This window comes from Momordica charantia (genome assembly GCF_013281855.1).
Source record: "Momordica charantia cultivar OHB3-1 chromosome 5 unlocalized genomic scaffold, Mcharantia_2.0 BLBB01000005.1, whole genome shotgun sequence".
Taxonomy (NCBI): domain Eukaryota; kingdom Viridiplantae; phylum Streptophyta; class Magnoliopsida; order Cucurbitales; family Cucurbitaceae; genus Momordica; species Momordica charantia.
The window spans coordinates 11,017,048-11,044,104 of NW_028275163.1; the positions used below are offsets into that span (position 1 = coordinate 11,017,048).

At 35.5% G+C, this 27,057-nt stretch overlaps 1 protein-coding gene across 1 annotated transcript; it reads right to left on the bottom strand.

The window, feature by feature from the left end:
- Positions 1-819: 819 nt before the first annotated feature.
- LOC111022897 (TCP-1/cpn60 chaperonin family protein) lies at positions 820-23,391 on the bottom strand. Its single transcript, XM_022300196.2, has 13 exons — positions 23,014-23,391; positions 20,091-20,353; positions 19,855-20,001; positions 19,608-19,769; positions 18,994-19,071; positions 13,400-13,533; positions 10,093-10,165; positions 9,926-10,003; positions 9,713-9,835; positions 9,547-9,641; positions 3,830-4,039; positions 1,788-1,845; positions 820-1,253 (listed from the first exon to the last, which is right to left on the bottom strand). Exons 1-13 carry the CDS (start codon positions 23,159-23,161, stop codon positions 1,185-1,187), a joined length of 1,638 nt encoding a protein of 545 aa, XP_022155888.2. The 5' UTR covers positions 23,162-23,391; the 3' UTR covers positions 820-1,184.
- Positions 23,392-27,057: the final 3,666 nt, after the last annotated feature.

Consider the following 27,057-nt stretch of genomic DNA (forward strand, 5'->3'; position numbering starts at 1 on the left):
TAAATATTATAACAAAAAAATTTAATAATATTTCATACTACTTGATTTCTAATAAAACATTATTTTAGTTTATATAATTTTATTTCAATTATTTATTATTCAATAATATTTAATAAATTATTATAATAAAAAATATTTACTATCAATAAAATATAGTACTGAATTAAATTTATTATTAATATTAGCACAAACAAATAGCTAGAGAGAAGAAATAGATATAGCAGTACTTGTAAGACATCTAATTTCTATTCTCGATTCCAAACTGTTTAAATAAACAACATTAAAGGATTTCTCATTCAAATTTCATAAAATTTTTAGTAAATTACATAAAAAAAATAAGTTTAAATAAACAACATTAAAGGATTTCTCATTCAAATTCCATAAAATTTTTAGTAAATTACATCAAATAAATAATACGTGACTTCATTCCAATTGACCTTAGAGTTTTTGGCTTATAAGTCCCCTTAATAGGCTAATAATTTCTAAGGGCGAGGGCATGTATGGCCAGAAAATAGTCAAAACAAATGACTAAATGGAGATTTTTTTTAGAATTCTAAATAATATTTTAGATAAATATACCATATAATATATGGCAAATTTTAAGCACATTTTAATATAAAATTAAGAAACATTAACCACATCATCTAAAAGAATACACATCATTACTGGAACAATCTCAAAGATTTAAATAAACATTATCCAATGGCTGTAATTCATGAAGTGAGAATAAAACATTAAAAGAAAAATTCCAGATTCCATCTTGACCGAAACCTACATAGGATATCAAAATTGTAGGAATTATTCGATAGGAACAAATGATTAACTCAAAATATTAATTTAAGGTGGAAATTAGTAATCTGAATCAAGAACTTCATAAAGACAAGGCTCTGACAAACCTAACTAAGCTACAATGTATAATTGCAGTTCAACGCCATCATCAACACATTCCATCCAACAATCAAAGCCAAAGCCAGTCGCTCCAAAATTTGTCCTATTTCATTGCAAAAAGCCACATTTCCACTAACAAACTCTTCTCTTCTCCTCCCCCAACCCCAACCATACCCAAAATCTAAAAGAAAACGCCATTCTTATACAAACCATTTTGGTATCTTAATCAAAACTTGCGAGGGCGAGGATGGGCAGATGCAGAATAAATTATAGAAGAAAGCCAATTTGAGCAACATTTAATCCTCATCCATCCCCGCAGGCTGCTCCCCTCTCCTGGGGCCTCCAGCTGGTTTTGACATTATTATCTGCAACATGGGGAATAACATTCACTCAAAAACACAATTATAACGACACGAGATTTAGAGATGTAATAAGTAGCATGTTATCTTGTAATTCAAATTCATATATGTTACAACAAAACTAGAACCACAGATCTGTGAACCAAATCTTTTTGACGACAAGGTTAAACAAATTACTATCCAAGCAAACAAATTACGCCCACTCCAAGGTCTGGGCGTCCACTCCAAGGTCTGGACCAAAGAGACATCTATTAATTCACTTGAAGGTCCGAACTTGAGACCTCTCAGCTAGTAAGACCAAGAAACCCCAAGCCCTTACTAACGGTGTCCCTTGGGCATTCCATTCGAAGTCAAACACCAAAAAGTCATTCAATCAGAAAAATCCATCAAATCATGTTGGTCTCAGCTGTCCAAAGTATATATATTGGTTTAACAAATTAAATGCCAAAGCAAGATCATTAATAAATCTGTCTTAAATGAGATTAACATTGAAAAATATAGATGAAAAACACAGAAGAATATAGTTTTGAAGAAAGGTACCTGGTCCACTCGAAGGACAGTACAAGCAGCATCTGCAGCATATTTAAGAGCAAACAACCTAGACAAGAAAAAAGGCATACATAAGAGCATGTCACCATGTGTTAGTATCCCAAATATAAAATAAATAAAAGTACTCATCTCTGTCAATCACTGAGAGCGAGCCATCAATCCACAAAGTTATTTTTTCTTCATAGATTGGTGATTCTATATCATTATTTAGTTCAATGCCATATTTACATCAATAGCAATCATCGAAAGTCTTTGAAAGTTCATGTCACATGGTTTCAATTTTTTTCATGTTAAACTTCCAATCAAAATGGAGTTCCTATTTGGCTTTAGAAAGATAATTGGGTTGGTACAACCAACTTGTCCATGTTGCTTTCTAAGCTAACTTCTGGTAGAATATCAAAGCAACCTCTTTAATCTCCACCGAGACCTCACCATTCTCCCCCTCCAAAGACTCACTCTTCCTAAAATTTTCCACTTCATTTTTATGAATACAATTTTCCACTTAATGGAAAAATCAGAATGACAATCACCCTCTTTGACCCACTTCAACCTTGCTTTTTGTCTCCACATATCCTCTCCCTACAAATGAGCTCCTCAAAATCCCTTTCCACCCCTCGCTAGACTCATTTAAGAAACCCACCTCTTCCAAACCATCCATGCACTTGACCTTTTTTAATAGTTGCATCCCTAAAGTAGTGTGATTCCACTCCCTCAAATACCTTAAGGGAGGCCAACTTCCTCATAAAACAAAAAATCTTCCCACTTACCATCCACTCCAAAAGAGTCTTCAATTCTTCCGCTTGTTCAGCTTTGGGATTATTCCTCTTGTTCTTTCATTCATGATTGATGAAAGTGCAAATTTTTTATGAAAAGAAAAATATTAAAGCATTCATTGTGAGCCTCACCTTTTACCACCACTAACTGGACATCTTAGGAAGGGATATGCTTTGCTTTTTAATTTTAGGCCTCCATGGTAAGTGTGAGAGTACTAATTGCAATAGATTGAGAATAGTATTAGTAAATTAGTTAGGGGCATTATAGTAATTAGTTAGTAGTAAGTTGAATATAATTAGATGTAGTAGGGAGAGAAGAGGGAGATGATTTAGATAATAGTCTAGTGTATATTCAACTAACACCTAACTAATTACCATAATACCCCTGACTAATATACTAATACTATTCCCAATCTATCCCTACTATACCTATTAGTACTCTCACAGTAAGCTGAGATCTTATGAATTTTGTGGGGTAGGAAAAGAACAGAATGAAAGAATCTTTTGTTGAAATTCTAAAAGCTCATTCTTCAGGACAATATCTTTGATGACAAAATTTTGGATTAAGAAAATAAAAAAGCAAAAGTATCGTATATTTAGAGTTTAGTTTTGTCGTAAAAAAAAGTATCATATATTTAACACTTTAGTCTTTAACTTTTGAGTTTCACAACAGTATAATTTCTAAATTTTTTATCGTATTAGGCATACCTTTAGAGGTTTACATACATACTCAACGGATGATTGTTCTGTTTTTCTTGTTTTTCATATTCATTAACATCCTCTTTGAAAGTGGTGAAACCCAATTACAACAATATTTATCATATTCATATGCAATTAAAAAAATGCATGGCCAAACGCGAATGAAAGGTGAAAAAGGAAGGACAGAGAGTATACAATAGAGCTTTGAATTGAGTCTGCCGTACCACTTAAACATAAGTTTTTGGAACGCCAAGAACTCTAAATCAAACCAACACTTTCAAGCCATATAATCTATAATGGGACAAAACGGATTTTAACTAGGCCAGGCAATATATGGTTGAACTACTATTTAAAATGATTCAAAATTCATCATCAAGGTTGGAACAAATGAGCAATCTATGCATCAACCAAATGCACTATTACCAAGGCACAAAAATTGAGCTTTCAAAAATTTAACTCTACAAGAAAGAAATGTTGTGATTCTATATTGTATGATCATCAAACTAAAGGTTTCATGAGAATAACCATAATTATTCGAGTTGTAAGAGAATGAAGACTGACTTAGTAATGTGAAGATCCCATATATTCAACGAGGACACATCCTTGCAAATCCCTTCCTCCAAGTCTATACCCACTCTGGTATTGCCAGATGCATGCTCAGCATACAAGGAGGATATTATCTCCATCGCATTTAGCCCAGCATTTTCAGCAAGAGTTTTTGGTACCATCTCAAAACTCTCTGCAAATTTTGCAATCGCATACTGATCCAATCTAAAGACAAGAAAAGGTCATATCAGTAGATTTTTCAAAAATAGAATAAGATTACAGCTCAAGTACTCATAATCGCAACTCTTGAGAAAAATTCAACACATTGACCAAATGAAAAGAACAAAAGTGCATTGGTTTGCATCAAAAAGAAAAGTTCAGCATAGCTGATTGGAAAAGTTCAGCATGGTAAATGGAAAATCCAGAGCTGACTTTACATTATTTCCCGTGACCTAAACCGACCAATGGCCAAATCTTGAGCAAGCATGAGAGGGATCACTTCTTAAAAAACTAAAGCTACTTATTTGCTTCTTTCTTTTTTCTTTTTCCAATTACAGAAAGAACTATTAACAGTTAAATCTTAAATGAGTACTTACAGAGAGAGAAAAAAAAACTCAGAAAATTTTAGTAATTACTCATGGAAAGTAAAGTGATGACTGTTTGGTTCACGGGGCTGGAAAATATTGGTTTGTGAAGCATCAAAAGTTTGGGAGCCCATGTTTGTATGGGCATGCGTTTGGATCAAGTTCAAGCAAAGGAATAGATTTCAACAGCTAGGCTAATTAAGTAACCTACATTTAGCTTGTGGGTTTGTGACTTGGTTTTAAGTATGATGATTTTATAAGTATATACCACTCCTAAGGCTGCAGGAAACTGAGAAACTGAACCAAATCAGCTGATTCATTCCCTTTTCCAAATATCCTTGAAAACTCAATTTACGTTTTTGAGTTCAACAACAGATGGGGTATTCAAACCTTCAACCTTTGGACAGAGGTAAGTAATACATTGAACTCTAGGATTATGTTGAACTTAGTTTAGATTTTTCAAATTAAAATAAAATAAAAAAGAAACAAACCAGCATTTTTCGGTTCAATTTGATTTGGTTTTAAGGGGAAAAAAACCAATGTTTTCAAGGCGCAAGGTGCACCTCAAGGCAACAAACCCTTTGATTGCCTAAAAGGCGAGGCCTAAGTGAAGCGAGGCGCAATATATAAAATATTAAATAAATAATATTTATTAATAATTTATATGTAAAATAAATAAATAATTCAATAAACTGTGAAAATTAAAAATATATATATTCAAATAAAAATTAATTTAAATAATTGAGAAAAATAGAAATATTCAGAATAAAGAAAAAAGAGGCAGAGAGAATATTGTATTTAAAATAAATGCTAAAAAATAGTTATCTAATGCTAAAGAATTAAATAGAAATAGTTGTATTTACCGGAAACAACTGTATTTATAGTAAACATCTGAGTTTATGGGAAACACAAATACTATGTGACAGCTAGCTTATCATACAAGCACATAGAAAAATGAGTTGCCTTCAAACTTTTCTTTTTTTAGTACTGCCTTCAATTTTTTCTTCTTCTCGTACTCTGCAAAAAAAGAAATGCTCTTCTCCTCCTCGGGCTTTTCTTCTTCAACTACTTCTTTCTTCAACATGCTCTACCTCAAATTTTCTTCTTCCTTCAACTCTACCATCTCTATTCTCTCCCTTCTCATCTCCTACGCTTCTACTTTTCTCCTCTCTTCATCTTCTTCGTTTTTAAACTCTTCGTTCTCTTTTTGTTTATTTTCGTTATGAGGTGGGTTTTTACTAAGTTAAAATGATTTAAAATTAAAAAAAAAAAAATTTGATGTGCCTTCAACCAGACACTCGCCTTGCCATAAGGCAAGGGCGTGCCAAGGTGCAGTGAGGCGCGCCAAGGCGAGCGCCCGGTTGAAGGCGGTCACCTTGGCACCACTCAAGACACATTCAGGCAAAATCGCCTGGTCCCTTGCCTTAGGAACTCGCCTGGGTGCGCCTCAAAAACACTGAAAAAAATTGACTGAACCATAAATAATAATGATGAAAAATAAATAAAAATAGCCCTCCTAAAGCTCCAAGCACATGTTTTTGTTAAAGAAACAAATATTTCCTTGATTAATTTTTCTTATGAGAAAAGAATGAGAGAGAACAAAAGAATAAGAAAAATCCCCAAACCAGAGAGTCCCACACCTAGCTAATAGAAAAAGGAACTCCAATCCAAAATACGAGACCTAATGAATAATTACAAAAGTTCTCAGAGACTAACACCCACATAGAGGCATTAAACCTAGCCAAAGACCACCCCTAACACTATGCCAAAAAATCTCTCTATCAACTCTCAAGCATTTGTCGATTGTTCTCCCTCTCTCTATCAAAAACTCTCTCAAATCCTAATCCAGGCAGTCATTCTCTTTTTTTTAGCTTTCCTCCACTTGTCACTAGTGTACCTCTCCAACTATTGCCCATTTATCTGGAATAATCTGTTTAGCAGGGGCAATTTTACATATATCTACCAAATCCTTCTATTATTAAGTACGTCTAATTGGTCTTATGGCTGCCCCCACTCCGACAATTTCTCACTTTGCTCTTACATTCTTCCAATGGGCTAAAATGGTCCAAACCAAACAAATTTGAACCAAAACCAAGCTTTTTTTTATAGGACAAAACCAAGTTGATTCAATCTAAAGCCAAAATTGAGGGAAATGTTGCTTTCCTTAATTTTGCTGTTGTGAACCGAAGAGTTTAGTTCCTCCCTTTACATTTTTTAACACAACACGCCATCATGGGGTAGACAGAACCTTGAACCTTGGGAGCCTGACCTGGATTCTATTTGTGTAATTATGCCACCTAGAAGAAGGGGCAAAAGAGGACCTTAGTTTTCAATTTTCTTTGGGTAATTCAACTTCCATATCCCAAACAAACTCCTCAAGCAGGATACCTAATGGCTAATGCATTGCCAACAATATATTGGGTCACCAACCAGCACCTAGTATCCATCCATCATTTAGAGCAAGGCTTGATGTGATAGAACTTTTGTCTCTTAGGATGCACATTCCACTCCACCAAAAAAATCCTTCTACGCCTATGATACTCTAAAGTCTAACTTAGTAGATTCCATCGTCCATCCAAGACTGAGCATGAGGATTTGATGGAAAACTTGAAAAGCCACCTACAGACAACTTCCTATTGCCTTCTCCAGAATTGGTTTACATATGGGATACCACCAAATTTGAGTTGAGCCTAAACACATTCATAATGAGTGTCCACCCTCATAGGAGGGGATAATCAAAGTCTCCCAATGGCCTCCTCTTTCCGTTCACCACTCAAATTTTAGATAAAAATTGACCTTCGTGTGCTAACTCCTTCGATTACACAAGATTCTAGTTTGATCCTTAGTCTCACATCTAGGAATTGTCCCCATCAGGTCAAAAAGGGTTATTGATCGTAGTGAGTTCATGTTTTTCTAACATGCAAGTCATATTAAAAAGCAATGATCATGAAAATATCCAATTACTAATTCACACTTCACGTTTCACAATCCTTCCAAACTATGTCATCAACATCTAAAGTTCCCAACTTTTTACAACGTCATTAGTAATTTTCCCTTTAGAAATATTTTGATTCCCAACCATCCAACAAAAAATCTTCGCCCTAATCCTACTTGAGGTTTCAAAACTTCCTAGCATTTCTCCCTTTCCCACACAACCACCTCTATTGATAATGAGAAAAATGTTGAGAAATCAAGCTTTGAGCAACAAGGGCCAGTCAAAATGGCCACTCTCAAAATTGCTACCTCCAACCCTTTTCCAGTCGAGATTTCTCAATCAAAAGAGATAATTCTCACGTTCAAATTTCTAAGGGGTTTTGGGTTATTGAGCACATTCAGATCTTGAAAACAAGTGAACATCTACGGAGAGCCAAGCATTTTAGGAAACCAGGTTGGAGTTTATCCCCACCAACTTTGCTGTACTACCCACACATCTTGTAATGACTCTCTACCATTAAAATGCACCATTGAGCTCCAACAAATAGGGGAGTAAGTTCCTAGGAGGTTTGAGGCTTGGCTGAGTTGAATGCCTCTCTTTGGGCTTCCTCCACCAAGCACTTTAGGTCATGTTTACTGAAGGGGATGAGAATCAAGGAATGAGAATCAATTTTTTCATTCCCTTTGATGGTGTTTACCAAATTGAAGGAATGAAATCAAATGGTGGGACGCGCTTCAAACTTGACAATCTCATCCCCTAAAAACGAGCAATCTCATTCATTTCCTACACACTCATCAATCTCATTCTCATTTCTTATTATGTAGACCCCACACATCTGTTATAATTACTTTACTACTTTTACTCTCTCTCTCTCTCATTTATTAATGAGACCCATCACTTTTTAATTAATTATTTTATACTTTGATTTTTTTTATTTACACTACTAATAATTTTTCTTCTAATAAAAACGTATACACCTTTTATTAGTTGATGTGATTTTATTATAAAGTATTATAAATTTATATTTAATTTTTTAATTTTACCTTGTTATTATTAATTAATATCAATAAATTTTTTAAAATATATTTCATTGTTATTAAGTATGAGAATAAAAAATTTAATAATATTTTATATTAAATGATGGTTCTTCTAATAAAAAAGTTTTTAGTTGATGTAATTTTATTTTAATTATTTATTATTTATTAATATTGAATAAATTTTTATGATAAAAAAAAATATTTACTATCAATAATATAGTAATGAAATAAAATTTATTATTATTTTAATTAAAAAAATTAGCACAATAATGTATTTGGAATTAGTAAGAAAGAAGAAAGGGGTATACTAGTCATTTTTAAATATGTAATTCCGATTCAAGATAGTTTTAGCAAACAACATCAAAGAAATATTGATTTTGAATCCAGAAAATTTCTGGTAAACAACAAATAACATTCCCATTCCGATTCATTTTCATTCTAATTCCTTCCCATTTCAGTTTCTGGAAAGTAAAAATGGCCTTAGTACACAAAGGTACAAATGATACAAGTGAAACCTCATAAGAACAAATGATACAAGTGAGAGAAAAGAGTACACAAAGGTCTATTGATCCTTCAAAAAGTTAAGTGTTTGCGCCATTCCAGATGAAGCAATTGACAACTCATAACTGAAAGGAAAACCAAACGAGATAGCTTTCCTAGGGTCCCTAAATGTGTGTTTCAGCCCACAACTAATACCTCACTCACAAGGATGAGGATCATACTTGCATGAACCCTGTGGCATAGTGAACCATACTCAAAATAGGAAATGCCCCAACCAACGAGACCTCATTGCACAATCTCAAACACAAGGTCAAAGAGCCTCGACCCACCTACCACTTAACCAAATGTGAACCACACCCTAGTCAACTCCTCCCACAAAAAGTCTCTCATGAACTTTTCTAGAGTCATACTAACAGAGAAATAGATCCTAAAAGTAGATAGAAAGTAAATCAAAATCCCACCCAAGAGTCAGCATACAGGGTCAGAATCTTGTTGCTTATAAGTTATATCAACTGATACAAAAAAATGATATAAATTATAAGTTGTATAAGTTGAGTAAGATACTTTTCCTGATCTTCAGATAAATGTTGTTAACAACTAAATACAAAATAAAAATAAAAAGTGATCTTCCCTTGTGCAATATTATATTTTAAAAAATAAAGTAAAAAGAAATACCCTGTTTCTTTGAAAGAGAACTCCTTTACTCTTCTAGCCAACTCAATTTCTGTGGCAGCACCTCCAGGTACAGTGCGGCTGTTCCTCGCCATTGCCTAACAAAGAAAATCATTATGCAAGCTCCAAATAATTCCAAGAAAAAAACAGTACATGTGTAGAGAAGTACTTTGTACGTATTAACTCCATCATCAACTGCCCGTTCAAGATCATCCAATATACTATCAGTACTTCCACGCAAGACAACAGTTGATATGGAGTTACCCCCCTCTTCATTCTTCACAACTGTGACCTGAAATGCAATATCAAGAAGGGAAAATAATGGTTGTGATGTCAGAAATCTCAAAAGCAATCATGACAAAAGTAAATGTAAATAACATACCCTAACTCCACCAATTTCTTCAACTGACACAGAGTCCACATAACCCAGGTCATCTGGATTTGGCTGGCTAAGCTTCAACTGTCGTTTGATGGGGTGGGGGAACCATGTCAGTGCCAATGAAGAAAACAATTTCTCCTTTATCAATAATATTGCCATAACATGCTTACCATTGCTACAGCACCAGTTGTTCGACAAAATCTTCGCAACTCAAACTTAGAGGTAATTTTTAACACCATAAGCCTGCAGTGCAAAAGCAAATAAAATTAGAGGAAACTTAGGTGAAAGAAGGCCTAATCTGGATAGCTCATCCATGTCCAATGCATAACAAACCGACTCTTCCCAACATGCATTACCAATGCAAATTAGTAAATACAAACTTTTAACTACTAATTTTAAATTTTGAACTCATTCAGCATAAACATATTTGGATGCATTAAAAATATCCTTGAACATCGCCAAAGTGAGCATAGCTCAGCGGTAATTGACATGTATCTCCAAACAAGAGGTGGTGAGTTTGATCCCCCACCCCATATGTTGTACTAAAAATATATATATATATATATATGCTTAAACATCATATGGAGTCCATAACAAGATTGGGAAGATAATGGATATTAGCAGAAGTGACATTGGACAAAAGTAAAAGACAAAAAACCAATCAATGATGACTTTTTTTAGGGGTGAAAGAAACCGAACCGACCCGAAAAACCAAACCGAATCGAATCGGGTTGGTTCGGTTGAAAATAAATATGACCCGAACCGAACCGATATTATTGAGTTCGGTTCGGTTTCAACCGATATTAGGGTTTCATAAGCACAGCCTATCTACGCACCCCCCTCCCCCTCCTCTTCCCTTTCACGACTCAACCCAGGCGTCCCTCTCCTCTCTCTCCATCCACAACTCACCAGCTGCAACCCTCTCTACTGGTGGCGACACAGCGGCCTAGGCGTCCCTCTCCTCTCTCTCTCGGAACAACCCACCGGTGGCAACCCTCTCTACCGGCAGCGACATGCAGCCTTGGATCGTCCTCTGTTTTTTGTATGAAATTTTGAAACCGGTGGAGTTCTAAAACCTGAAATTGAAAATTTTGAAGATGATGATGATTTTGAATTGATTAAATTACTTAAGCTGCTTCTTCTAATTTTTCTTCCTCCAATTTCTTGATCTTCGGATTTGATGGAGGTTTTGTGTTTCTCTAGGTTGTTGGAGAGGTGGCCCACGCTGGACATGGTCGCGGCAGCGGGCTTGGCCGGAGAATTTGTAGGGGAAAAAAAGGAAGAGAATTTTGTGGAAGAGGGAGCTGAGGAAGAAGGAATTTATATATGGAAAAAAGGCAGGTTTTTTTTTAATCAGTTTCGTGTGTTTTGTTTTTCTCCCTCATTTGTTTTTTGTATGAAATTTTGGCAATACAGGGGTTTCATGGGCTTTGTTTTGTTTTTTTCTTAGTCAGTTTCGTGGGTTTTGTTTTCTCCCTCATTTACGAAGAAGAAGAAATTAAATTGCAGAAAAGAAAAAAATAGAAGAAAATATGGATTTTGGAGTTATGGGTTTAGATTTGGAATTCATGTAAAAGAAGGGGAAAAAAACCCTAAAATCAAACGGTGAAGGGGAGAAGAAGGAAGAGATGCAAGGGATGGAAAAAAAAAATTCAAATCGGTTTGGGTCAGGTTTGACCCGAAATGTTTCGGTTCGGGTCGGTTGTTCCCGAAAACCGACCCGACTCGAACCGATTACACCCCTACTTTTTTTTGCAAAGGAATCAATGATGACTTTTCTTAAATAGAAATGAGATTTTGATTGATGCAGCAAGAAGTACTACAAAAGTATTTCCAGGAAAAAAAAAAAAAAAAGCTCCCACGATACTGTTTTTGTAGAAAACCAAGCTGTCATTAGGATAAATAAAGGAATACAAATGGAGAACACAAAAAAAGAAATATCACTACACAAGACCCTGTACAAAAGAGACAACCGAACAATTACATAGAGGGCTCCCATTACAAAGAATAAGCGATAACTAGTAGTTACAAAAATCCTTAGATACAGACACCCAAAATAAGTGTAGAACCAAGCCATAGCCCACACCTCCCCTTACTTTCGAGCCCCCCAATCCTCCCAATTCTCACCAGCCAAATGTTTCACGGAGTAGCAAATTAAGTTGCATGCCAAAAGATCCCACCCTACATATAAAATAGGGGATGGAACGAAACCTCCTCTATTATCAACTGACAAGATCTATTGTACATCAAATGGATGCCAAAGGTCTCCAAAAAGTAGCTCCAAATCGAGTACACAATGACAAGCCTAATACATGATGAGTCCTGTAAGGCATGACACGCACCAGTGCATCCCCAACATCAATGGTGTTAATCCTCCCATGACCAAATCTCTCACAATATGGAATTTGAAGCATTTAACCATAAAGTTTCAACCTTCCCTTGCAACCGCCAACCAATGCCACAAGAAAACATCAATTAGGACTATTTTTTATAACTCTTCTTTTGTGATCAATTAGGACTACGGTCCTTTTCTGACCTCTCACTTTTGATTATTTGGAAGGAGATGATGTCTCATCTCCTTTCCTTAGATGGTTAATCCTTTGATCTTTTGGAGTGAAATTTCTGTGTCTCTTTATCAAAAAAATTTGTCTCTCATTCAAAAATAAATAAATAAATTTAAAAAAATACATCAGACATTTATAAAATGAACATAGCTATAAAATGTCAAAGCTTTAAAAATCAATATTTAATACTACATACAACATCCAAATTCCTTTAATCAAAAGAATCATCAAGTCTTAAAGAAGGTAAAAGTGAAACATCAAAACTTAAGAATCTTATCATCCGCGTCCACTTCTAAATCTAAGGCATCCTCTAATTGTACTCTCTAGACATTCTTTCCCCAATCACCAATGTTCATTTCCTTTCAATCACTGTCATCTTCATGATCACTTTCACTCCTGGTTGGTAATGTTTAGTCGGCCTTCTAACTCAAGAACTTGAGGCAATGGGTGGCTTTCCTGTGTATGTGGTAGATATAGTATGCTTTATGATTTCTCCAACATTAGTAGGGGTTACATCCCTCGTATAAGGTCACCATCACCCAAGCTAACTTATCATTTGCTTTGTCATTTTCTTTTCCCGTCATTCCAACCAACCATTCTAGTTGTGATTTCCTAGAAAACTATGCATATACATATGCCGAAATATATGCCCTTGTATATGTGTTTCTATTTTCATTTGTCTCAACGAAAAGTTCGGTTTCTTATCGAAAAAATAAATAAAAAATCTCTAAAAAATCATTAAGGACCATTACCACAATGGTCCATATGTCTAGGTTATGTCTAGGTAAATCTTTCAAACCATACATTTCAACGAGCAATGAGCAATAAATAGAGCAGTTTAAATTCAGCACCAACACTTTTAACACTAAACCAGAGAACAGAAAACAACAGAGAGAAGGAAAACTTGGCATACTTGTAGCGTTCACAAAAGTGTAGAGCCATTTCCCCAACAGCTGCTCCACTAACAATTACTTTAGCACCTGAGTTGGCAACTGATTTTATCAGCTCCTCAACTTTAGCTTCCTCAGTTTTTGCATAGTTTTGTAGCTGCAGATGATTAGCAGATATAGACATTAATGCTTCAAGAAAACTACAAATCCAATTGCAAAATAAAACTCAACAAAAGGCCAAAGGTAAAAGAATAATTGAACCAAGCAAAACAAGAAGATAATTATAAGCAATGAAACAAGAAAATTTATACTTCCAATTAAAATAATAACATAAAACATGAAACTACTAAGAAGCAGGATCCACGATTCCTGCTGCTACCAGTGAAAACTGCTTCAAATTAACCGAGGGACATTTAGATATACTAGTACAAAACACGCACTTGAAATTCATAGTTTTATTTTAAGTTTAAACATAAAATTAATTAAATAGTTAAAATTTTTATTATAATTGGCTCTTTTTATCTCAATGTTTACCTCACCAAGTTTTTTTGTATTTTCCATGTTATCTCATAAAATCAACATCTCAATAATTCTTTTTTTTATAAGAAACATAATATATTAGAGACCAAAAAAGGAGGTACAGCGTAAGGGCAGAGGTCAAGGTGGCCCTCCCCCGAAGAGCTACAACATTACAGCTTTCCATTCTCGAGAGAGTAAAGCTATATTGTAGTGGGAGATGCCTTGAGTAGGCTAATTGCCTTGAGTAAAGCTATAAGATATTGGCGAAACGAGGGATCAGACAAGGGGATCCCCTCTCACCGTTCCTTTTTACTATAGTGGGAGATGCCTTGAGTAGGCTAATTCACTTTTGCAACGAAAGGAGAATTCTTAGGGGTTTTTCCTTAGGCTCCAATGGTCTTGAAGTGACTCATCTCCAGTATGCAGACGACGTGTTGATTTTTAGTCCTTTTTCTCACAAGAATATGGAGAATTGGTGGGGAGTTGTTCAAATCTTTCTTCAGATGTCAGGCCTCTCTCTAAATATAGCTAAGACAGCCGTGATTGGTGTCAACTGTAACGTTTCTGAAGTCAATTATTGGGCAAATACTCTCGGATGCAAGGTGGAATCACTTCCATTCATGTATCTGGGTTTTCCATTAGGTGGTAATCAACGTAAACAGAGTTACTGGGAGGCAGTGGTAGACAAGATGCATAAAAGGTTGGAAAAATGGAAGTATTTGACTTTGTCCAAAGGGGGACGACTCACCTTGGCACAGGCAGTCTTGAACAGCATTCCTATCTACTTCTTTTCAATGTTAAATGCCCCCAAGTCCGTGATCTCCTCGATGGAGAAGCTCATGAGGGACTTCATCTGGAATGGTGGAAAACATAGGCCTATCGAGAACTTAGTAAGGTGGTCGGGGACTGCATTACCAACCCAACAGGGAGGTTTAGGAGTGGGCTCCCTTGAAAAGAGAAATACGGCCCTTCTCATGAAATGGTTGTGGCGCTTTGCTAACGAAAAAACTGCCTATGGAGGAAGGTCATAGCAGCCATTTATGGCGAAGAACCTTTTGGATGGAGGTCGAAGCCCTCTAAGAACTCTTCCATAGGTAGACCGTGGATCGATATCCAAAGAACATCTTCGGATTTTTGTAAGTTCTCCTTTTTCAAAGTGGAATCGGGGGAAACAGTGAGATGCTAAAGTAAAACAACAGAGAGAAGGAAAGTTTTGAGATGCTAAAGTTGAGAAGCTGATAAAATCAGTTGCCAACTCAGGTGCTAAAGTAATTGTTAGTGAAGCAGCTGTTGGGGAAATGGCTCTACACTTTTGTGAACGCTACAAGTATGCCAAGTTTTCCTTCTCTCTGTTGTTTTCTGTTCTCTAATTAAATAGTTGCCAACTCAATAGTGAAAACTGCCTTGTTTCGTCAAGTGAATTAGCCTACTCAAGGCATCTCTTCCTTCATTGTGCTTTTGCTACTAAGGCGTGGAACTACTTAGCTTCTCTCCTCTCTTTGACCTCGCTATCAGTGTTCCTAGGAAGATTGACGATTTTGTAGCGGAAGGTTTTGGAGGCTTCAGACTCAAAGGAAAAGCGTATGTTCTTCGGAATTGTGCAGCTAGAGCTCTTCTGCGTACTCTTTTAGTGTGAATATTAAGCATATAGCTTCTTGGTGGGCTTCGACTCATAAGAAGGTTTTTTGTAACTATGGTTTCTTATTGATTTATCAAAGTTGGAACTCCTTGATGTATAGTTTCTTCGGGGAGGGTCCCCTCGACCCTCTGCCTCTAGGCTGTTCTGTTTGCCTTCGGGCTTCTTTTGATCTTGAATACAAGACTCTTTGTTTCTTATCAAAAAAAAAAAAAGCTATATTGTAGTTACAAAAAAATCTCCTATTTGTGAGGCACCAAGAGGCCGTTGTAATTAGTACGTCTCAATAATTCTCATCACTCACTGATCTGATCAGTGTGACTAGAAAAATTGAGAAGTATCAATTACTTGAAAATTTTCGATAAGTAAAATACAACAAACAAGAATAAATAACTCAACACATATTCCTAGATTTTTCCCTATTTTTTGTTCATAAAAATAACAATGCAAAAAAAGAAAGAAAACGTTGTTTTGATTTCTTATTTAAGTCATGGAAAAATAGTGACACAAAAAAAACGCAAGTATGTCATCTTGAATTACTTGAAATTACAACTATTAACAATGCATTGAAAGAAAAACTAAAGTTTGAACATTAGATCAAACAATCTAACTAAAATATAAGAAAACACAAGATATTGACTAAAGGAAAAAAAAACATACCGAAGGAAAAAATAAGACTCAGGTTTAGGTGATGAAAAAGTTGGGAGAAAGAGCTACTTATATAGTTGTAGAAGTTGTAGAAGATGAAGAGTTACAAAACTTTTGAATTTTCCTTACGAATTATTAATAACTTTTTTTAATTATTTATAGAAACAAAGAGACAAAATTATAGTTACAAAAAAGACTAATTTCCCAAAAAAAAAATTATTTTAGTAGAATGTATATTATTTTAATAGATGTTGTATTCATATACATTCTATTAAAATAATAAAGGTGTTATTATTTTAATAGAATTTATATGAATACAACATCTCGAAACTTGACAAAAAAGTACTCCAGAAAAAATTAAATCACTTTCTTTGAACTGGGGTAAGATTAGAATTGACATCGGCAAAAAGATCAACATTTTGAGAATTCCAAATACCCAAAAATAGCAACAAAAATCGTCGCTCAACTCACACGTAAGCACTTTACAGATTTTTAGCATCATACTCGATTTTTAATAGAGTGCATATGAATACAGCATCTAGAAACTTGACAAAAAAAGTACTCAAGAAAAGGCTAAATCACTTTCTTCGAACTGGGGCAAGATTAGAATTGACATCCGCAAAAAGATCAACGTTCTGAGAATTCCAAAGATCCAAAAATAGCAACAAAAATCGTCGCTCAACTCACACGCGCAAGCACTTCAAAGATTTTTGACATCATACTCGACTTTTGATATCAAAGCTTTGTATTTCTATGTAATCTTGGCGATTCCTTCAGCAAGCTCATGCATAATTCGCTTGAATCTTCAATTTTTTTCCAGATAATTCTTCTAAACAGGCAACCCTTTCTTTGTTAATCTTTTACAACTCCATATCTAGAAGGGCTGAACAAGCATTGAGGTCTAGAGAAATTTCAACCGGTGGATCAATCTTTGGAAACATGAGAGGAAAAGGATGAGGCGATGCTCCAAGGGAACTTGCTAAGGAAGAGGGCTGAAAATCCATTGGAATGAAAAACTTAAAACCACAGGATCCTTCAAAAAGTGAATGAAAGAGAACCCTTTAGATGACAAAGCAAGGAAGATCAACGGTCATGGAAACACTGAATCCGAAGAGGGGACATTAACACTTGATCTAAACAAGGAAACTCTTAAAATTCCGAAGTGACTTTTTGTGGAAAAAATCCTCCTTTATGAAATTAATTGCAACCGAAACCATCCACAAGGGATATTAAAAGCTACTTCCATGAGAATTAAGACTTCTACCTTTTCCAAGATCCAATAAAAGATCAACAGAACCCCAGAGACTTAAACTTGAATAAAGTCGCACCCTCCTTCCAAAGTGACTCTTCATGGAAAAAAATCCTCCGTTTTGAAGTTAATTGCAACCAAAAACAGCCACAAGGGATATGAAAAGCCACTCCCACACGAATTAAGATTGCAACCTTTTCCAAGATCCAATAAAGACCAACAGAACCCCAAGAGACTCAAACTAAAGAACGTTAAGAAAGTCACGCCCTCCTTCCTGATAAACCCGAAGAAACCTTGAAATCCCAAGACTTAAAACTTGAGAAACATCAATAAAGTTGTAATCTCCTTCCTTCCAAAACTTCATTTATGGAAGCAAAACCTTTCCAACCATGGCAACTCATTACAAACATACTCAGCCCCTAACAACAATCCTTCAATATGAAATGAAGAGTCTTCTACTTCCTGAGATAATTGGCACTTAAGACTTGATGATCTCAAAAAAAAAAAAACATAAAAAAAGACTTAATCTCATATACTTGTAAACCACACTTTTAAATGAATGCTGAAAAGATCCCCTTTGAAGGATCCTTGGAAGGAGAACCTCCAGTGTTAATTTCATCAGTATTTTTTGGAAAAATACTAACATCTGAAGCAGGAGGAATTGTGGCAATTTTGGAAAAGATAACATTGGTCAAAAGAGTCTTCTATAGGATCTTCCAGTTTACCCATGCAAATAGATTCGGATTCAATACCACTAATGCTTACTTCAAAAACCAAGTCTGAATCAGTATCTCCATTGGTTGAATTAATTACACCAACCATAATGTTATTCTCCTCGTCAATGGTTGTAAGATCTTTCAGATTCTTAGGGATAATCGGTTGGTCGTCCTTTTCGGGCTTTTCCTTTAAAAAAGACTTCAAGCATCTTTCCAACATAAAGCTTCAATTATTAGATGATTGAAAGATGAAGAGGCAACAACCAAAAATTTCATTAAAAATCTCCTCTACCCTTGATCTTCGAGAGTGAAAACATAGGCACCCTTGTGGCACCTTTTTGGCGCACTTTTCAAAATAATACTTAAATGCAAATCTGAAGTGGGCCACTATGGTGGCACCTTTTTGGTGTACATTTCAAAACATTGTCTATAAAGCAAATTACAGAATTTCAATTTTCTTCCTTCTTTTTATAAGAGACAAAATATATAGGAGGCGGGAACAACCTAAGGGCAGGGGCTGGGAGGGCCCCTCCCAAAAAAACTAATGCATTACAGCCTTCCAATCAAGGATGTTCATATCTAAACTGTAATTACAAAAGAATTTCTTATGATTGAGGCACCCAGATACGTATTGATTTGTACACTTACACAAAATAAAGCAAAAGGATGGGCTTCATTGTTAAAATATTTAAATTTTTTCCTTTTTTAATAAACCTTTGAAAACTAAATAAAATTGCAGAAGATACAATAAATATAACCTTCATAACTCGTGCACATGTGTAATGACTACCATTTCAATATAGGAAAATTAACTTTAAAAGAGATAAAAATAAAATCATTGAAATTTACCTCCTCAGCAGTGTGAATTAATACTGTCCCTTTTGTTTCAGTTGCAGATGTATCAACGCCACCAGCAAATACAGCAACCTTCATCACAAATGTTCAAGAAAATAAAAACCTAAATAATTTAGAGAAAAAACATTCACACATATTTTAACTGTATGACAAAATAAGAGTTAGAAATTCTTTTTAGATATAAAAGTATATAATGAACACCAAAGTTTAATCATTAATGTTACTAATACTATATTACTATGTAATTTAGTTTGGTGAAAACAAAAGCAAGCCAAGTTCAAAACAGATAAAGATTCCTTATCATCTATCAGAATCACCAAGACAGCATCCCAGAAAAAATTAAAGAGAGAGAAAGCCACTTAACCAAGTAATGTGAAAATGAAAGATAACAAAACAGCTACCCCAGATATTATTTTCTTTTATTTTATGTCCTTACAGGAGGAATTAGCACTTCGAATTAAAAAAATGCTAATTTTATTTCTTAAAGCATAAATGATCTGTTTACCATTTAGCCATTAAAACTATTGCAACGGCTTTCAGATATACAATGACTGTACACAAGAAACACATTCATCATAATGGAAGTGTCAATAAATATTTGTGTGTACCTTTGCCTTCTCAATTCTTTTGATACTTCCCACAGCATCACTTTTCAAGACCATGCCACGCACTACTGAAGAATTATGTAAACCACCTCCTAGTAACTTTGCAACTCGAACATTGTCCACATTAAAATTTTCTGGATTCTTAGGACAAACTTGAATGCATGCCTGCAACACAAAAAATGTATTACATAAATAAGGGGGAAAGTTCAAAAGATAATTACTCAATTGTAATAAAAGTACGCAAATATACATCAGCAACTAGAGAACATATAAAATCTTCTTGTCCAAATTGCTTGCTAGCAACAGCAGCTTTCATTCGCGAAATAACTTGCTCTTTGTTACGAACATCCATGGTCTCAGAACCTTTCTCCACTAGTTCATTCAAAACCTCAACAGTCTGAACCCAAGAGAAGACAAGATATTAAAATGGCATGTTATAAAAGTTCATTTACATAATTTCCATTACCATTGTAGAAAGGGAGTAACCTTATTGATTCCTTTTGTGTAGCCACTGATTATTTCGCTAGGGTGCAGACCCATCCTGATGAGCTCTTCAGCATTTTGTAAAAGCTCCCCAGCAAACGAAATTGTCAGATTAGCTCCATCACCAATTTCTTCTTGCTGAGCTTTACCTGCTAAAACCAAAATCTTGGCTGCAGGATGCTGTACCTCAAGTTCATTGACGATTGTAGCAGCATCATTTGTGACAAAAAGCTTGTCTAGATGATTAATTACCATCTTATTCATTCCTGAGAAAAGATAATTACAAATAAGGCCATTCACATGGAAGGTAAGCTTGTTCTAACAGTACAAAGAACTCTGGAAAAAGCCATTAAAATAAGCAAAATAAAAGTACCATTAAATTAGAACAGAAGTCCATATGTATTTAGCACATAGGTAGGAGAAGCATTTCTAGAAGAATTTTGTCCTAATAAATTTCTGGAACTTTTAAATTAACCTCCAACCTTAGACGTTTAACAAAAATTATCTATACCTTTTGTTTTACGAGGAACTCGTAGCAGTCTCCGCCTGACCCTACTACATTTGATTGACAAGGAAACTCGTAGAATATTAAATCCTAGGTAGGTGGCCACCATTGTTTGAACTCATTCCCTCTAAGTCCTTTGCTATTTACTTTATTATATAAAAATTATCTATAGAACTTTATTATATAAAATGGCTTTATAAATTTTCTTGGAAGAGATTGTACCGAAATTATTTTTTACCTTTTACTCTCATTTGTACAACAAATAATGATTTCTTTCTTATAAGAAACAATTTTATTGAAGTATGAAATTAAAAAATAAGGAACACTAATCCAAGGGTGTTACAAAAGCATCTCCAATTTACTTTATGAAAAATTAGATGGATTTCTTTGAACAATTACTTTTTTTAATTAAAAACCCAACTTTCATTAACAAGAATGAAAGAATATTAAAAGATACGCCTCGGTGCTTGGTGCCTCACTCTTTGAGCAAGGAATCTTTTTATTTTACTTTTTATTTTTTATAAAAGAAATTAGAATGTGGTCTAAAAGCCTAAATCTCTAAATAATACCTTACATTAGTCCTCAATTACATAAAATGAACTTTATATCGTCATTCAGAGTACAAAATTTTTCATATATAAACATTTTGTTTATATTTTTCTATTTTTACACTTAAAATTTTAAAATAAATAGATAGTAAAGAAACCCCTCTTTTCTTTTTCCACTTCGAATTTCAGTGCACCCACACTATAAAACCAACGATATCAACAATTAATTTTTTTATAAGATTCCAACTATATTTATAAAAAAAAAAAGAGATAAAAAGTCAGCCTAAAAAAAATAAACATATCCAAACAACATGGGATAAACTAAAAATAATAATAATAATAATACACCAACGGTAAGTGACTAAAAAATATAGTACATTTTTCTAAAAATACTATTTACACTAGCCTAGAGAGCAATATTAAAAGGGGCCAAATTCTGCATTGCTACCCTAAAACTCTCTACCTACTCCCTAAAACTCTTTTACTCCTTTCCAACCGAAAATCTAAAAAACTGCCAAAATAATCCAAATTTCTATAGAACTCTTCCTTTTCTGTAGAACGTCTGACACAAGAATCCTCTGTCCCCCATCCAATCACAGGAACTCCAAGGAAGCACATGAGAAACAAAAAGTTTTCAGAAGCTCCCTCAAATCTCATCATCAGAAAACATACAAAGCCACAACAGATGATCAATATTTTCTTTCTATCTTTTGGTCACTAAACATTACATTGATGAGATGGAATTACAAAAGCAAGAGGAGAAACTCCCCAAAGGAATTGATGATCGAATATTGATATCTTGAAAAGCTTGATTTATAACAAAGTACCATAAAAGCAGATCTCTGAATGAAATCATAGGTACTAATCCTACCAAGAGGCAAGACCCACAAGCCAAGGACAAAATCTAATGGTAATTGGAATGAAAATATTCTTTTATCAATTGTAATTGGATGGTGGTTTACATAATTCTTCAGTAATTGGAATTTTTTATATGCTATATACATTACATAGAGTATTTCCTAACCAAACTTGGACATAAAATCCCAGACCCACCATATAATCATATATTAGTATAATATGTTGGCATTGGCGAGGAGTTTGAACAGATCAAAACAATGAATGAGAAGGTTTGAAATAATTATGTCGGACTAGCAATTTCACTTAGCTAACAGTACAAAGTTAGCCCAGTTTCTTCCACAAAATTAAATTCACCAGTCGAGTGCAAAACTTTTCAGTTAGAAGATATCTACTTTTAAACCTATAATTTTACAATTATACATTTCGGCTACTTCCATCCAAATTTCATTGAACTTAATTATTATTGGCATGGTCATGTCGTTCAGTATGGTAAAGCTGCATGATATCTTTATTACTCTCAAATTTACCTCCTGGTTAAAAAACTGCCATAGTATACTGTACTACAGTTAGCTGTGAATTACAGATAGCCTAATTGAAGAATGAAGGTTGAAATATTTGTCTATCACACCAGAAGTACAATTCTGAATAAACTTCCATTATGGGTCTTGCCTATTCAACCTCTGTACATCACACCAGATGTACGATTCTGAATAAACTTAACCATTAATGGTCTTGCCTACTCAACCTTTGTAGGATTTATTGTCCGATCTAGAATGTAATGTATCTCCGTCCGTCGTTAAAGAAAGTTTTGTCTCTCGGAAGGGGAAACGAGCCCCCCCCCCCTCCCTTCCCCCTCAGATGACGCATAAAGAGAACCAAAAATAACTTTTAAAAAGAACCAAAAATGGTTTGTATCACATAACACTAGATGGGTGCGTTACATTCTGATTTAAAGAACTGCAAACGACACAAAATGAGAAGAAATGGGAAAAAGAAGCAGCCAAAGAAAACATACCATTGGGACCAAGAGACGTTCGAGTAATGGTGGAAAGCTGCTTGCAGGCGTCGATATTCTTGAGGACAGCCTCATCCAGACCTGAGAGATGCTTGTGGCCCTCTTTAAGCATCGATTGAATTCCATGCGACGGCAGCTGGAACCCCATCGTCGTATTTCCCTGAAAAGGAGAAACTCGAGGCTGCAAATGGCACTGAAACCCTACAGATCGCAAGAGTGCGAAGTAATGGAGCGAGAAGCAAGAAAGCCCTAGAGAAGTTCTGTATGGAGTTGGTGATTGTGGGGAGAGTTCTGAGTTTTGAGTTTTGAGTTTTTGAGTGTGGCGGATGGGAGTGAAGGGTTTTGGGGCAAAATATTGTCAAAGTTACTCTGCCCTAATTTGAAGATCAGTTTTTGTATAAATGTGCCGGGAAAAATAATATAGTATTACTGAAAAAAAAAAATAAACTAGTACAATGCTCCTCAAGTTTTTTTTTTTTTATTCCGTGAGTGTCCGGGCCAATTTACGTGCAGTTCGACTAATTTCATGGGACAACCGCGGTGCCGGAAAAGATAGTTGACCATGATGAGATTTGAACTCATTCTCTCTTAATTAGCTCCTCAATTTTTTCTTAATATAAAAATGATGAGATGTCGAACCTCCGAGAGGAAATGAGTTAGGTGTCTTAACCATTGAACTAACCTCATGAATTAAGACAAGTTTGCTTAGCTCAACTCATTAAAACATATATATTTGATTCAAAAGTCGTAAATTCGAATCTCTCACTCCATGTTAATTTTAAAGGAATTAGATCATCAAAAAATAACAATAAGGTTCAAATATTGTGTTTGTCATTCTACTCTCAAATTTGTTTATTTTTGTTATGTAATTCTAACTTTATTCATTCAGTGTCATTTGATAACCATTTTAGTTTTTGATTTTTGGTTTTCTGTTTTTAAAAAACAAAAATCATGTATGTTTTATAACTATTTTTTGTTTTTTGTTTTTAAAAAAACAAAACACCAAAATATGTTTGGTAACCATTTTTAATTTTTTGTTTTTAAAAAGTTAGAAAATTGAAAATACACATTAGAAAGAGAAAATTTTGTGTAGAGTAGAGACGACAATGATGTGAGATGCGAGTGAGGATGCTCTCCCCCATTCTCGTGCTCGTGAAAATGTTTAGTCTCTGTCACTACCTCGTTCTTGGGTCCAAGGGATGTTCTCGAGAAAAATTATCGATTTTATAATTGTTTTTAATTATTTTTAGAATTTAAGACTCAACCCTGCGAAAATTTTTGTTTTTCCCCTACTGTAGAGACATGAAAATAGGGATGTAAATAAACTTTTGGAAGATAAATTTTAGAGAGATAAATAAAAATATTTAGAAAAAAAATAGTGAAAGAAAAGTTAAACACAAAAAGAGAAAAATTTTAGAAAAAAAAATAAAGTCGAGAAAAAAAATATATGTTAAAGAAAAAAGATATTACAAAGAAACAGAAAAATTATTGTGATGAAATGTAACAACACACTCAATATTAAAGAAGAGAGAGAGAAATGTGAAATGGAAGTTTATTATTCCCTTGAATTCCACTTTTTTTTGTTCTTCCAACCAACTAGAAAGGACTTCATGTTTTTATACTATGTGTGTATGATAGGCCCCATATTACTAAAGTGTATCAACGTAAGCGAGTGAGAGAGAGGGAGACGGTTTGAACGGGTGCATTACGCACCCTTGGCTGGGCCCGAGGGAATATTTGTTAGTTATGCATATAGGTATATCTAAGGGAAAGAGTAGTGAAGGGGTATCTTATTTTTTATACTGTGGCTTGTATTCTCTGTTGAGAACTTGGGAGAGGCAAGGTCTCTCTAAACTCCCTTGGCTTGTTGATAAATAAAATTGAGGCTTAGGCCTATCAATTTTGGTATCAGAGCCTTGTCTGGAAATGGTTGGGAGCAGGATAGAATCTAGGATTAACGAAGTGGAGGAGAAGTTGGAAGAGAAAATCGGAGAGATGCAACAGAAGATGGTTGAGTTGCAATCAAGCTTGCAATTGGGTATGACTGAAATGGAGGAAATGATGGAATTGGAAGTCGAGGAAATTAGGGGCGATTTAACGGCAATGTTCAAAAAGTTAGAGGGACTATTTCGGGAGAAAGAGGGAACAACATCCTTGGATCGAACTAGCATGGATAAGGGAAAGTAGAAAATGATTGTGGAAATTCCGCGAAGGCAGAACCGGTGGCCAAGGCGGACGAATCAAAAAATGGAGAAAAAAATGGAGGGAGATGTAAATGCACCTAGGGTTCGTGAAGTTTCGTTGTTCGATATGCGTCTGCATAAGTTGGAGGTGCCGATTTTCAAGGGAGAAGAAGGGGAAGATCCGAATAATTGGTTGCACAGGGTGGAACGATATTTTGTTGTGAATCGACAAACTGAGAAGGATAAACTGGAGGCGGCGGTTCTGTGCCTCGAGGATGAAGCCCTCTCGTGGCTCCAATGGGAGGAGGGTCGAGAACCATTTGCAACGTGGTCGGAATTTCGTGAAAGACTGCTGGAGCAATTTCAACCGCCAGACAAGGGAGACCAATATGTGAGATTTCTGGTGTTATGTCAAGAGACCACCGTCAAGGCTTACCAGCGGTTATTTGAGCAATATGCGACGACGTTAGGGATATTCTTGAATCAATTTTAGAGAGTAAATTCGTCAGTGGGCTGAAAGATGATATTCAAGGTGAGTTACGGATTTTGAAGCCCGTGGGCCTGAAGGCAAAAATGGCTTTGGCTCAAACCATTGCGGTGAATGGGCCAACCCGACAAAAAAAAAAAAGCAAATGCAGCTGTCTTCACTTTAAATAAGACGGGCAAATCTGGTTCGGGCGGGTCAAGATCGAATGGGTCGCAGACAATCTCACTTAACCAGACCCGAAACGCGAATTCTCCGTCCACAACTATTACGTTCAATCGCGATGTTACTGGAAAGGGCACGATGGCGACAACTCCATTCAAGCGACTGATGGTGGCCGAATTACAAAACAAGAAGGAAAAAGGGTTTGTGTTTCAAATGCGACGAAAAGTTCTCATCGGGTCATGGCTGCAAGAAAAGCGAGTTACAGGTCTTGGTTTGTCAAGAAGATGAAACGGGAATGGGGGACGAGATGGAACAACAGCCTGATTCTTCGCCTGAGGGATTGCCAGTCGAGGACCACACCGGAGGTGAACGGATGGAGATGGGGGCTCTGTCTCTAAACTCGTTGGCGGGGTTAAATTCTCCAAAGACATTGAAAGTACAAGGAGAAATTTGTGGACGCCGTGTGATATTCTTGTTTGATTGTGGATCGACCCATACTTTCATCTTTGAAGAAGTGTAGCAACGGGACTTCCAATCTCGCCCTCAGCGGGATACGACGTCGTCCTTGGTGTGATTCTAACTATTTCTTATTTAATGATTATACAAGATTTCCTTCCTTTGCCGTTAGGCAGTGCAGATGTCATACTGGGAATTTCATGGCTGGAAACGCTTGGCAAAATTCAGTTTGATTTCCACCTCTCGGTGATGGATTTTCGTATTGGTGATTGGCAAGTCCATATACAAGGGGACCGTGGCCTTGTCAAACCACAAGTTTCACTCAAGGCCATGATGAAGGCTAGGGACAAGACGACTAGGGAGTTCTTATCGAACTAAGTGCTCTTGATGGGGCGTCGGTTGGTCCGACCAGTAACTCGAACATCAGGCAATGGGAAGATTTTCCTCCATCCATCCGTATGGTTCTCCAAACGTTTCACCCATGTTTTTTAATCGCAACAGGCACTACCTCCTATTCAGAGTCGTGATCATGCCATTGAGTTATTACCAAGCGCTGGGTCCGTAAATGTGATACCATATCACTACCCCCAAGTTTAAAAGGACGAGATTGAACGACTGGTGAAGGAAATGCTAACGGCTGGAATTATACAGCTTAGTAAAAGTGCCTTATCAAGTCCAGTGTTATTAGTCAAGAAAAAAGATGGGAGTTGGCACTTCTGTGTTGACTACCGTGCCTTAAACCAGGTGACAGTGCCG

What these genes read in the sequence shown, in the direction of transcription:
- LOC111022897 (XM_022300196.2), bottom strand. Translation starts at nt 23,161, where the DNA reads ATGGGGTTCCAGCTGCCGTCGCATGGAATTCAATCGATGCTTAAAGAG. An exon ending in AAAGAATTGAGAAGGCAAAG is followed by an intron (nt 19,072 to 19,607) that starts GTACACACAAAT and finishes TTTGTGATGAAG; the next exon opens with GTTGCTGTATTTGCTGGTGG. An exon ending in TTCTCTTTCAAAGAAACAGG is followed by an intron (nt 4,040 to 9,546) that starts GTATTTCTTTTT and finishes TCTTGTCTTTAG; the next exon opens with ATTGGATCAGTATGCGATTG.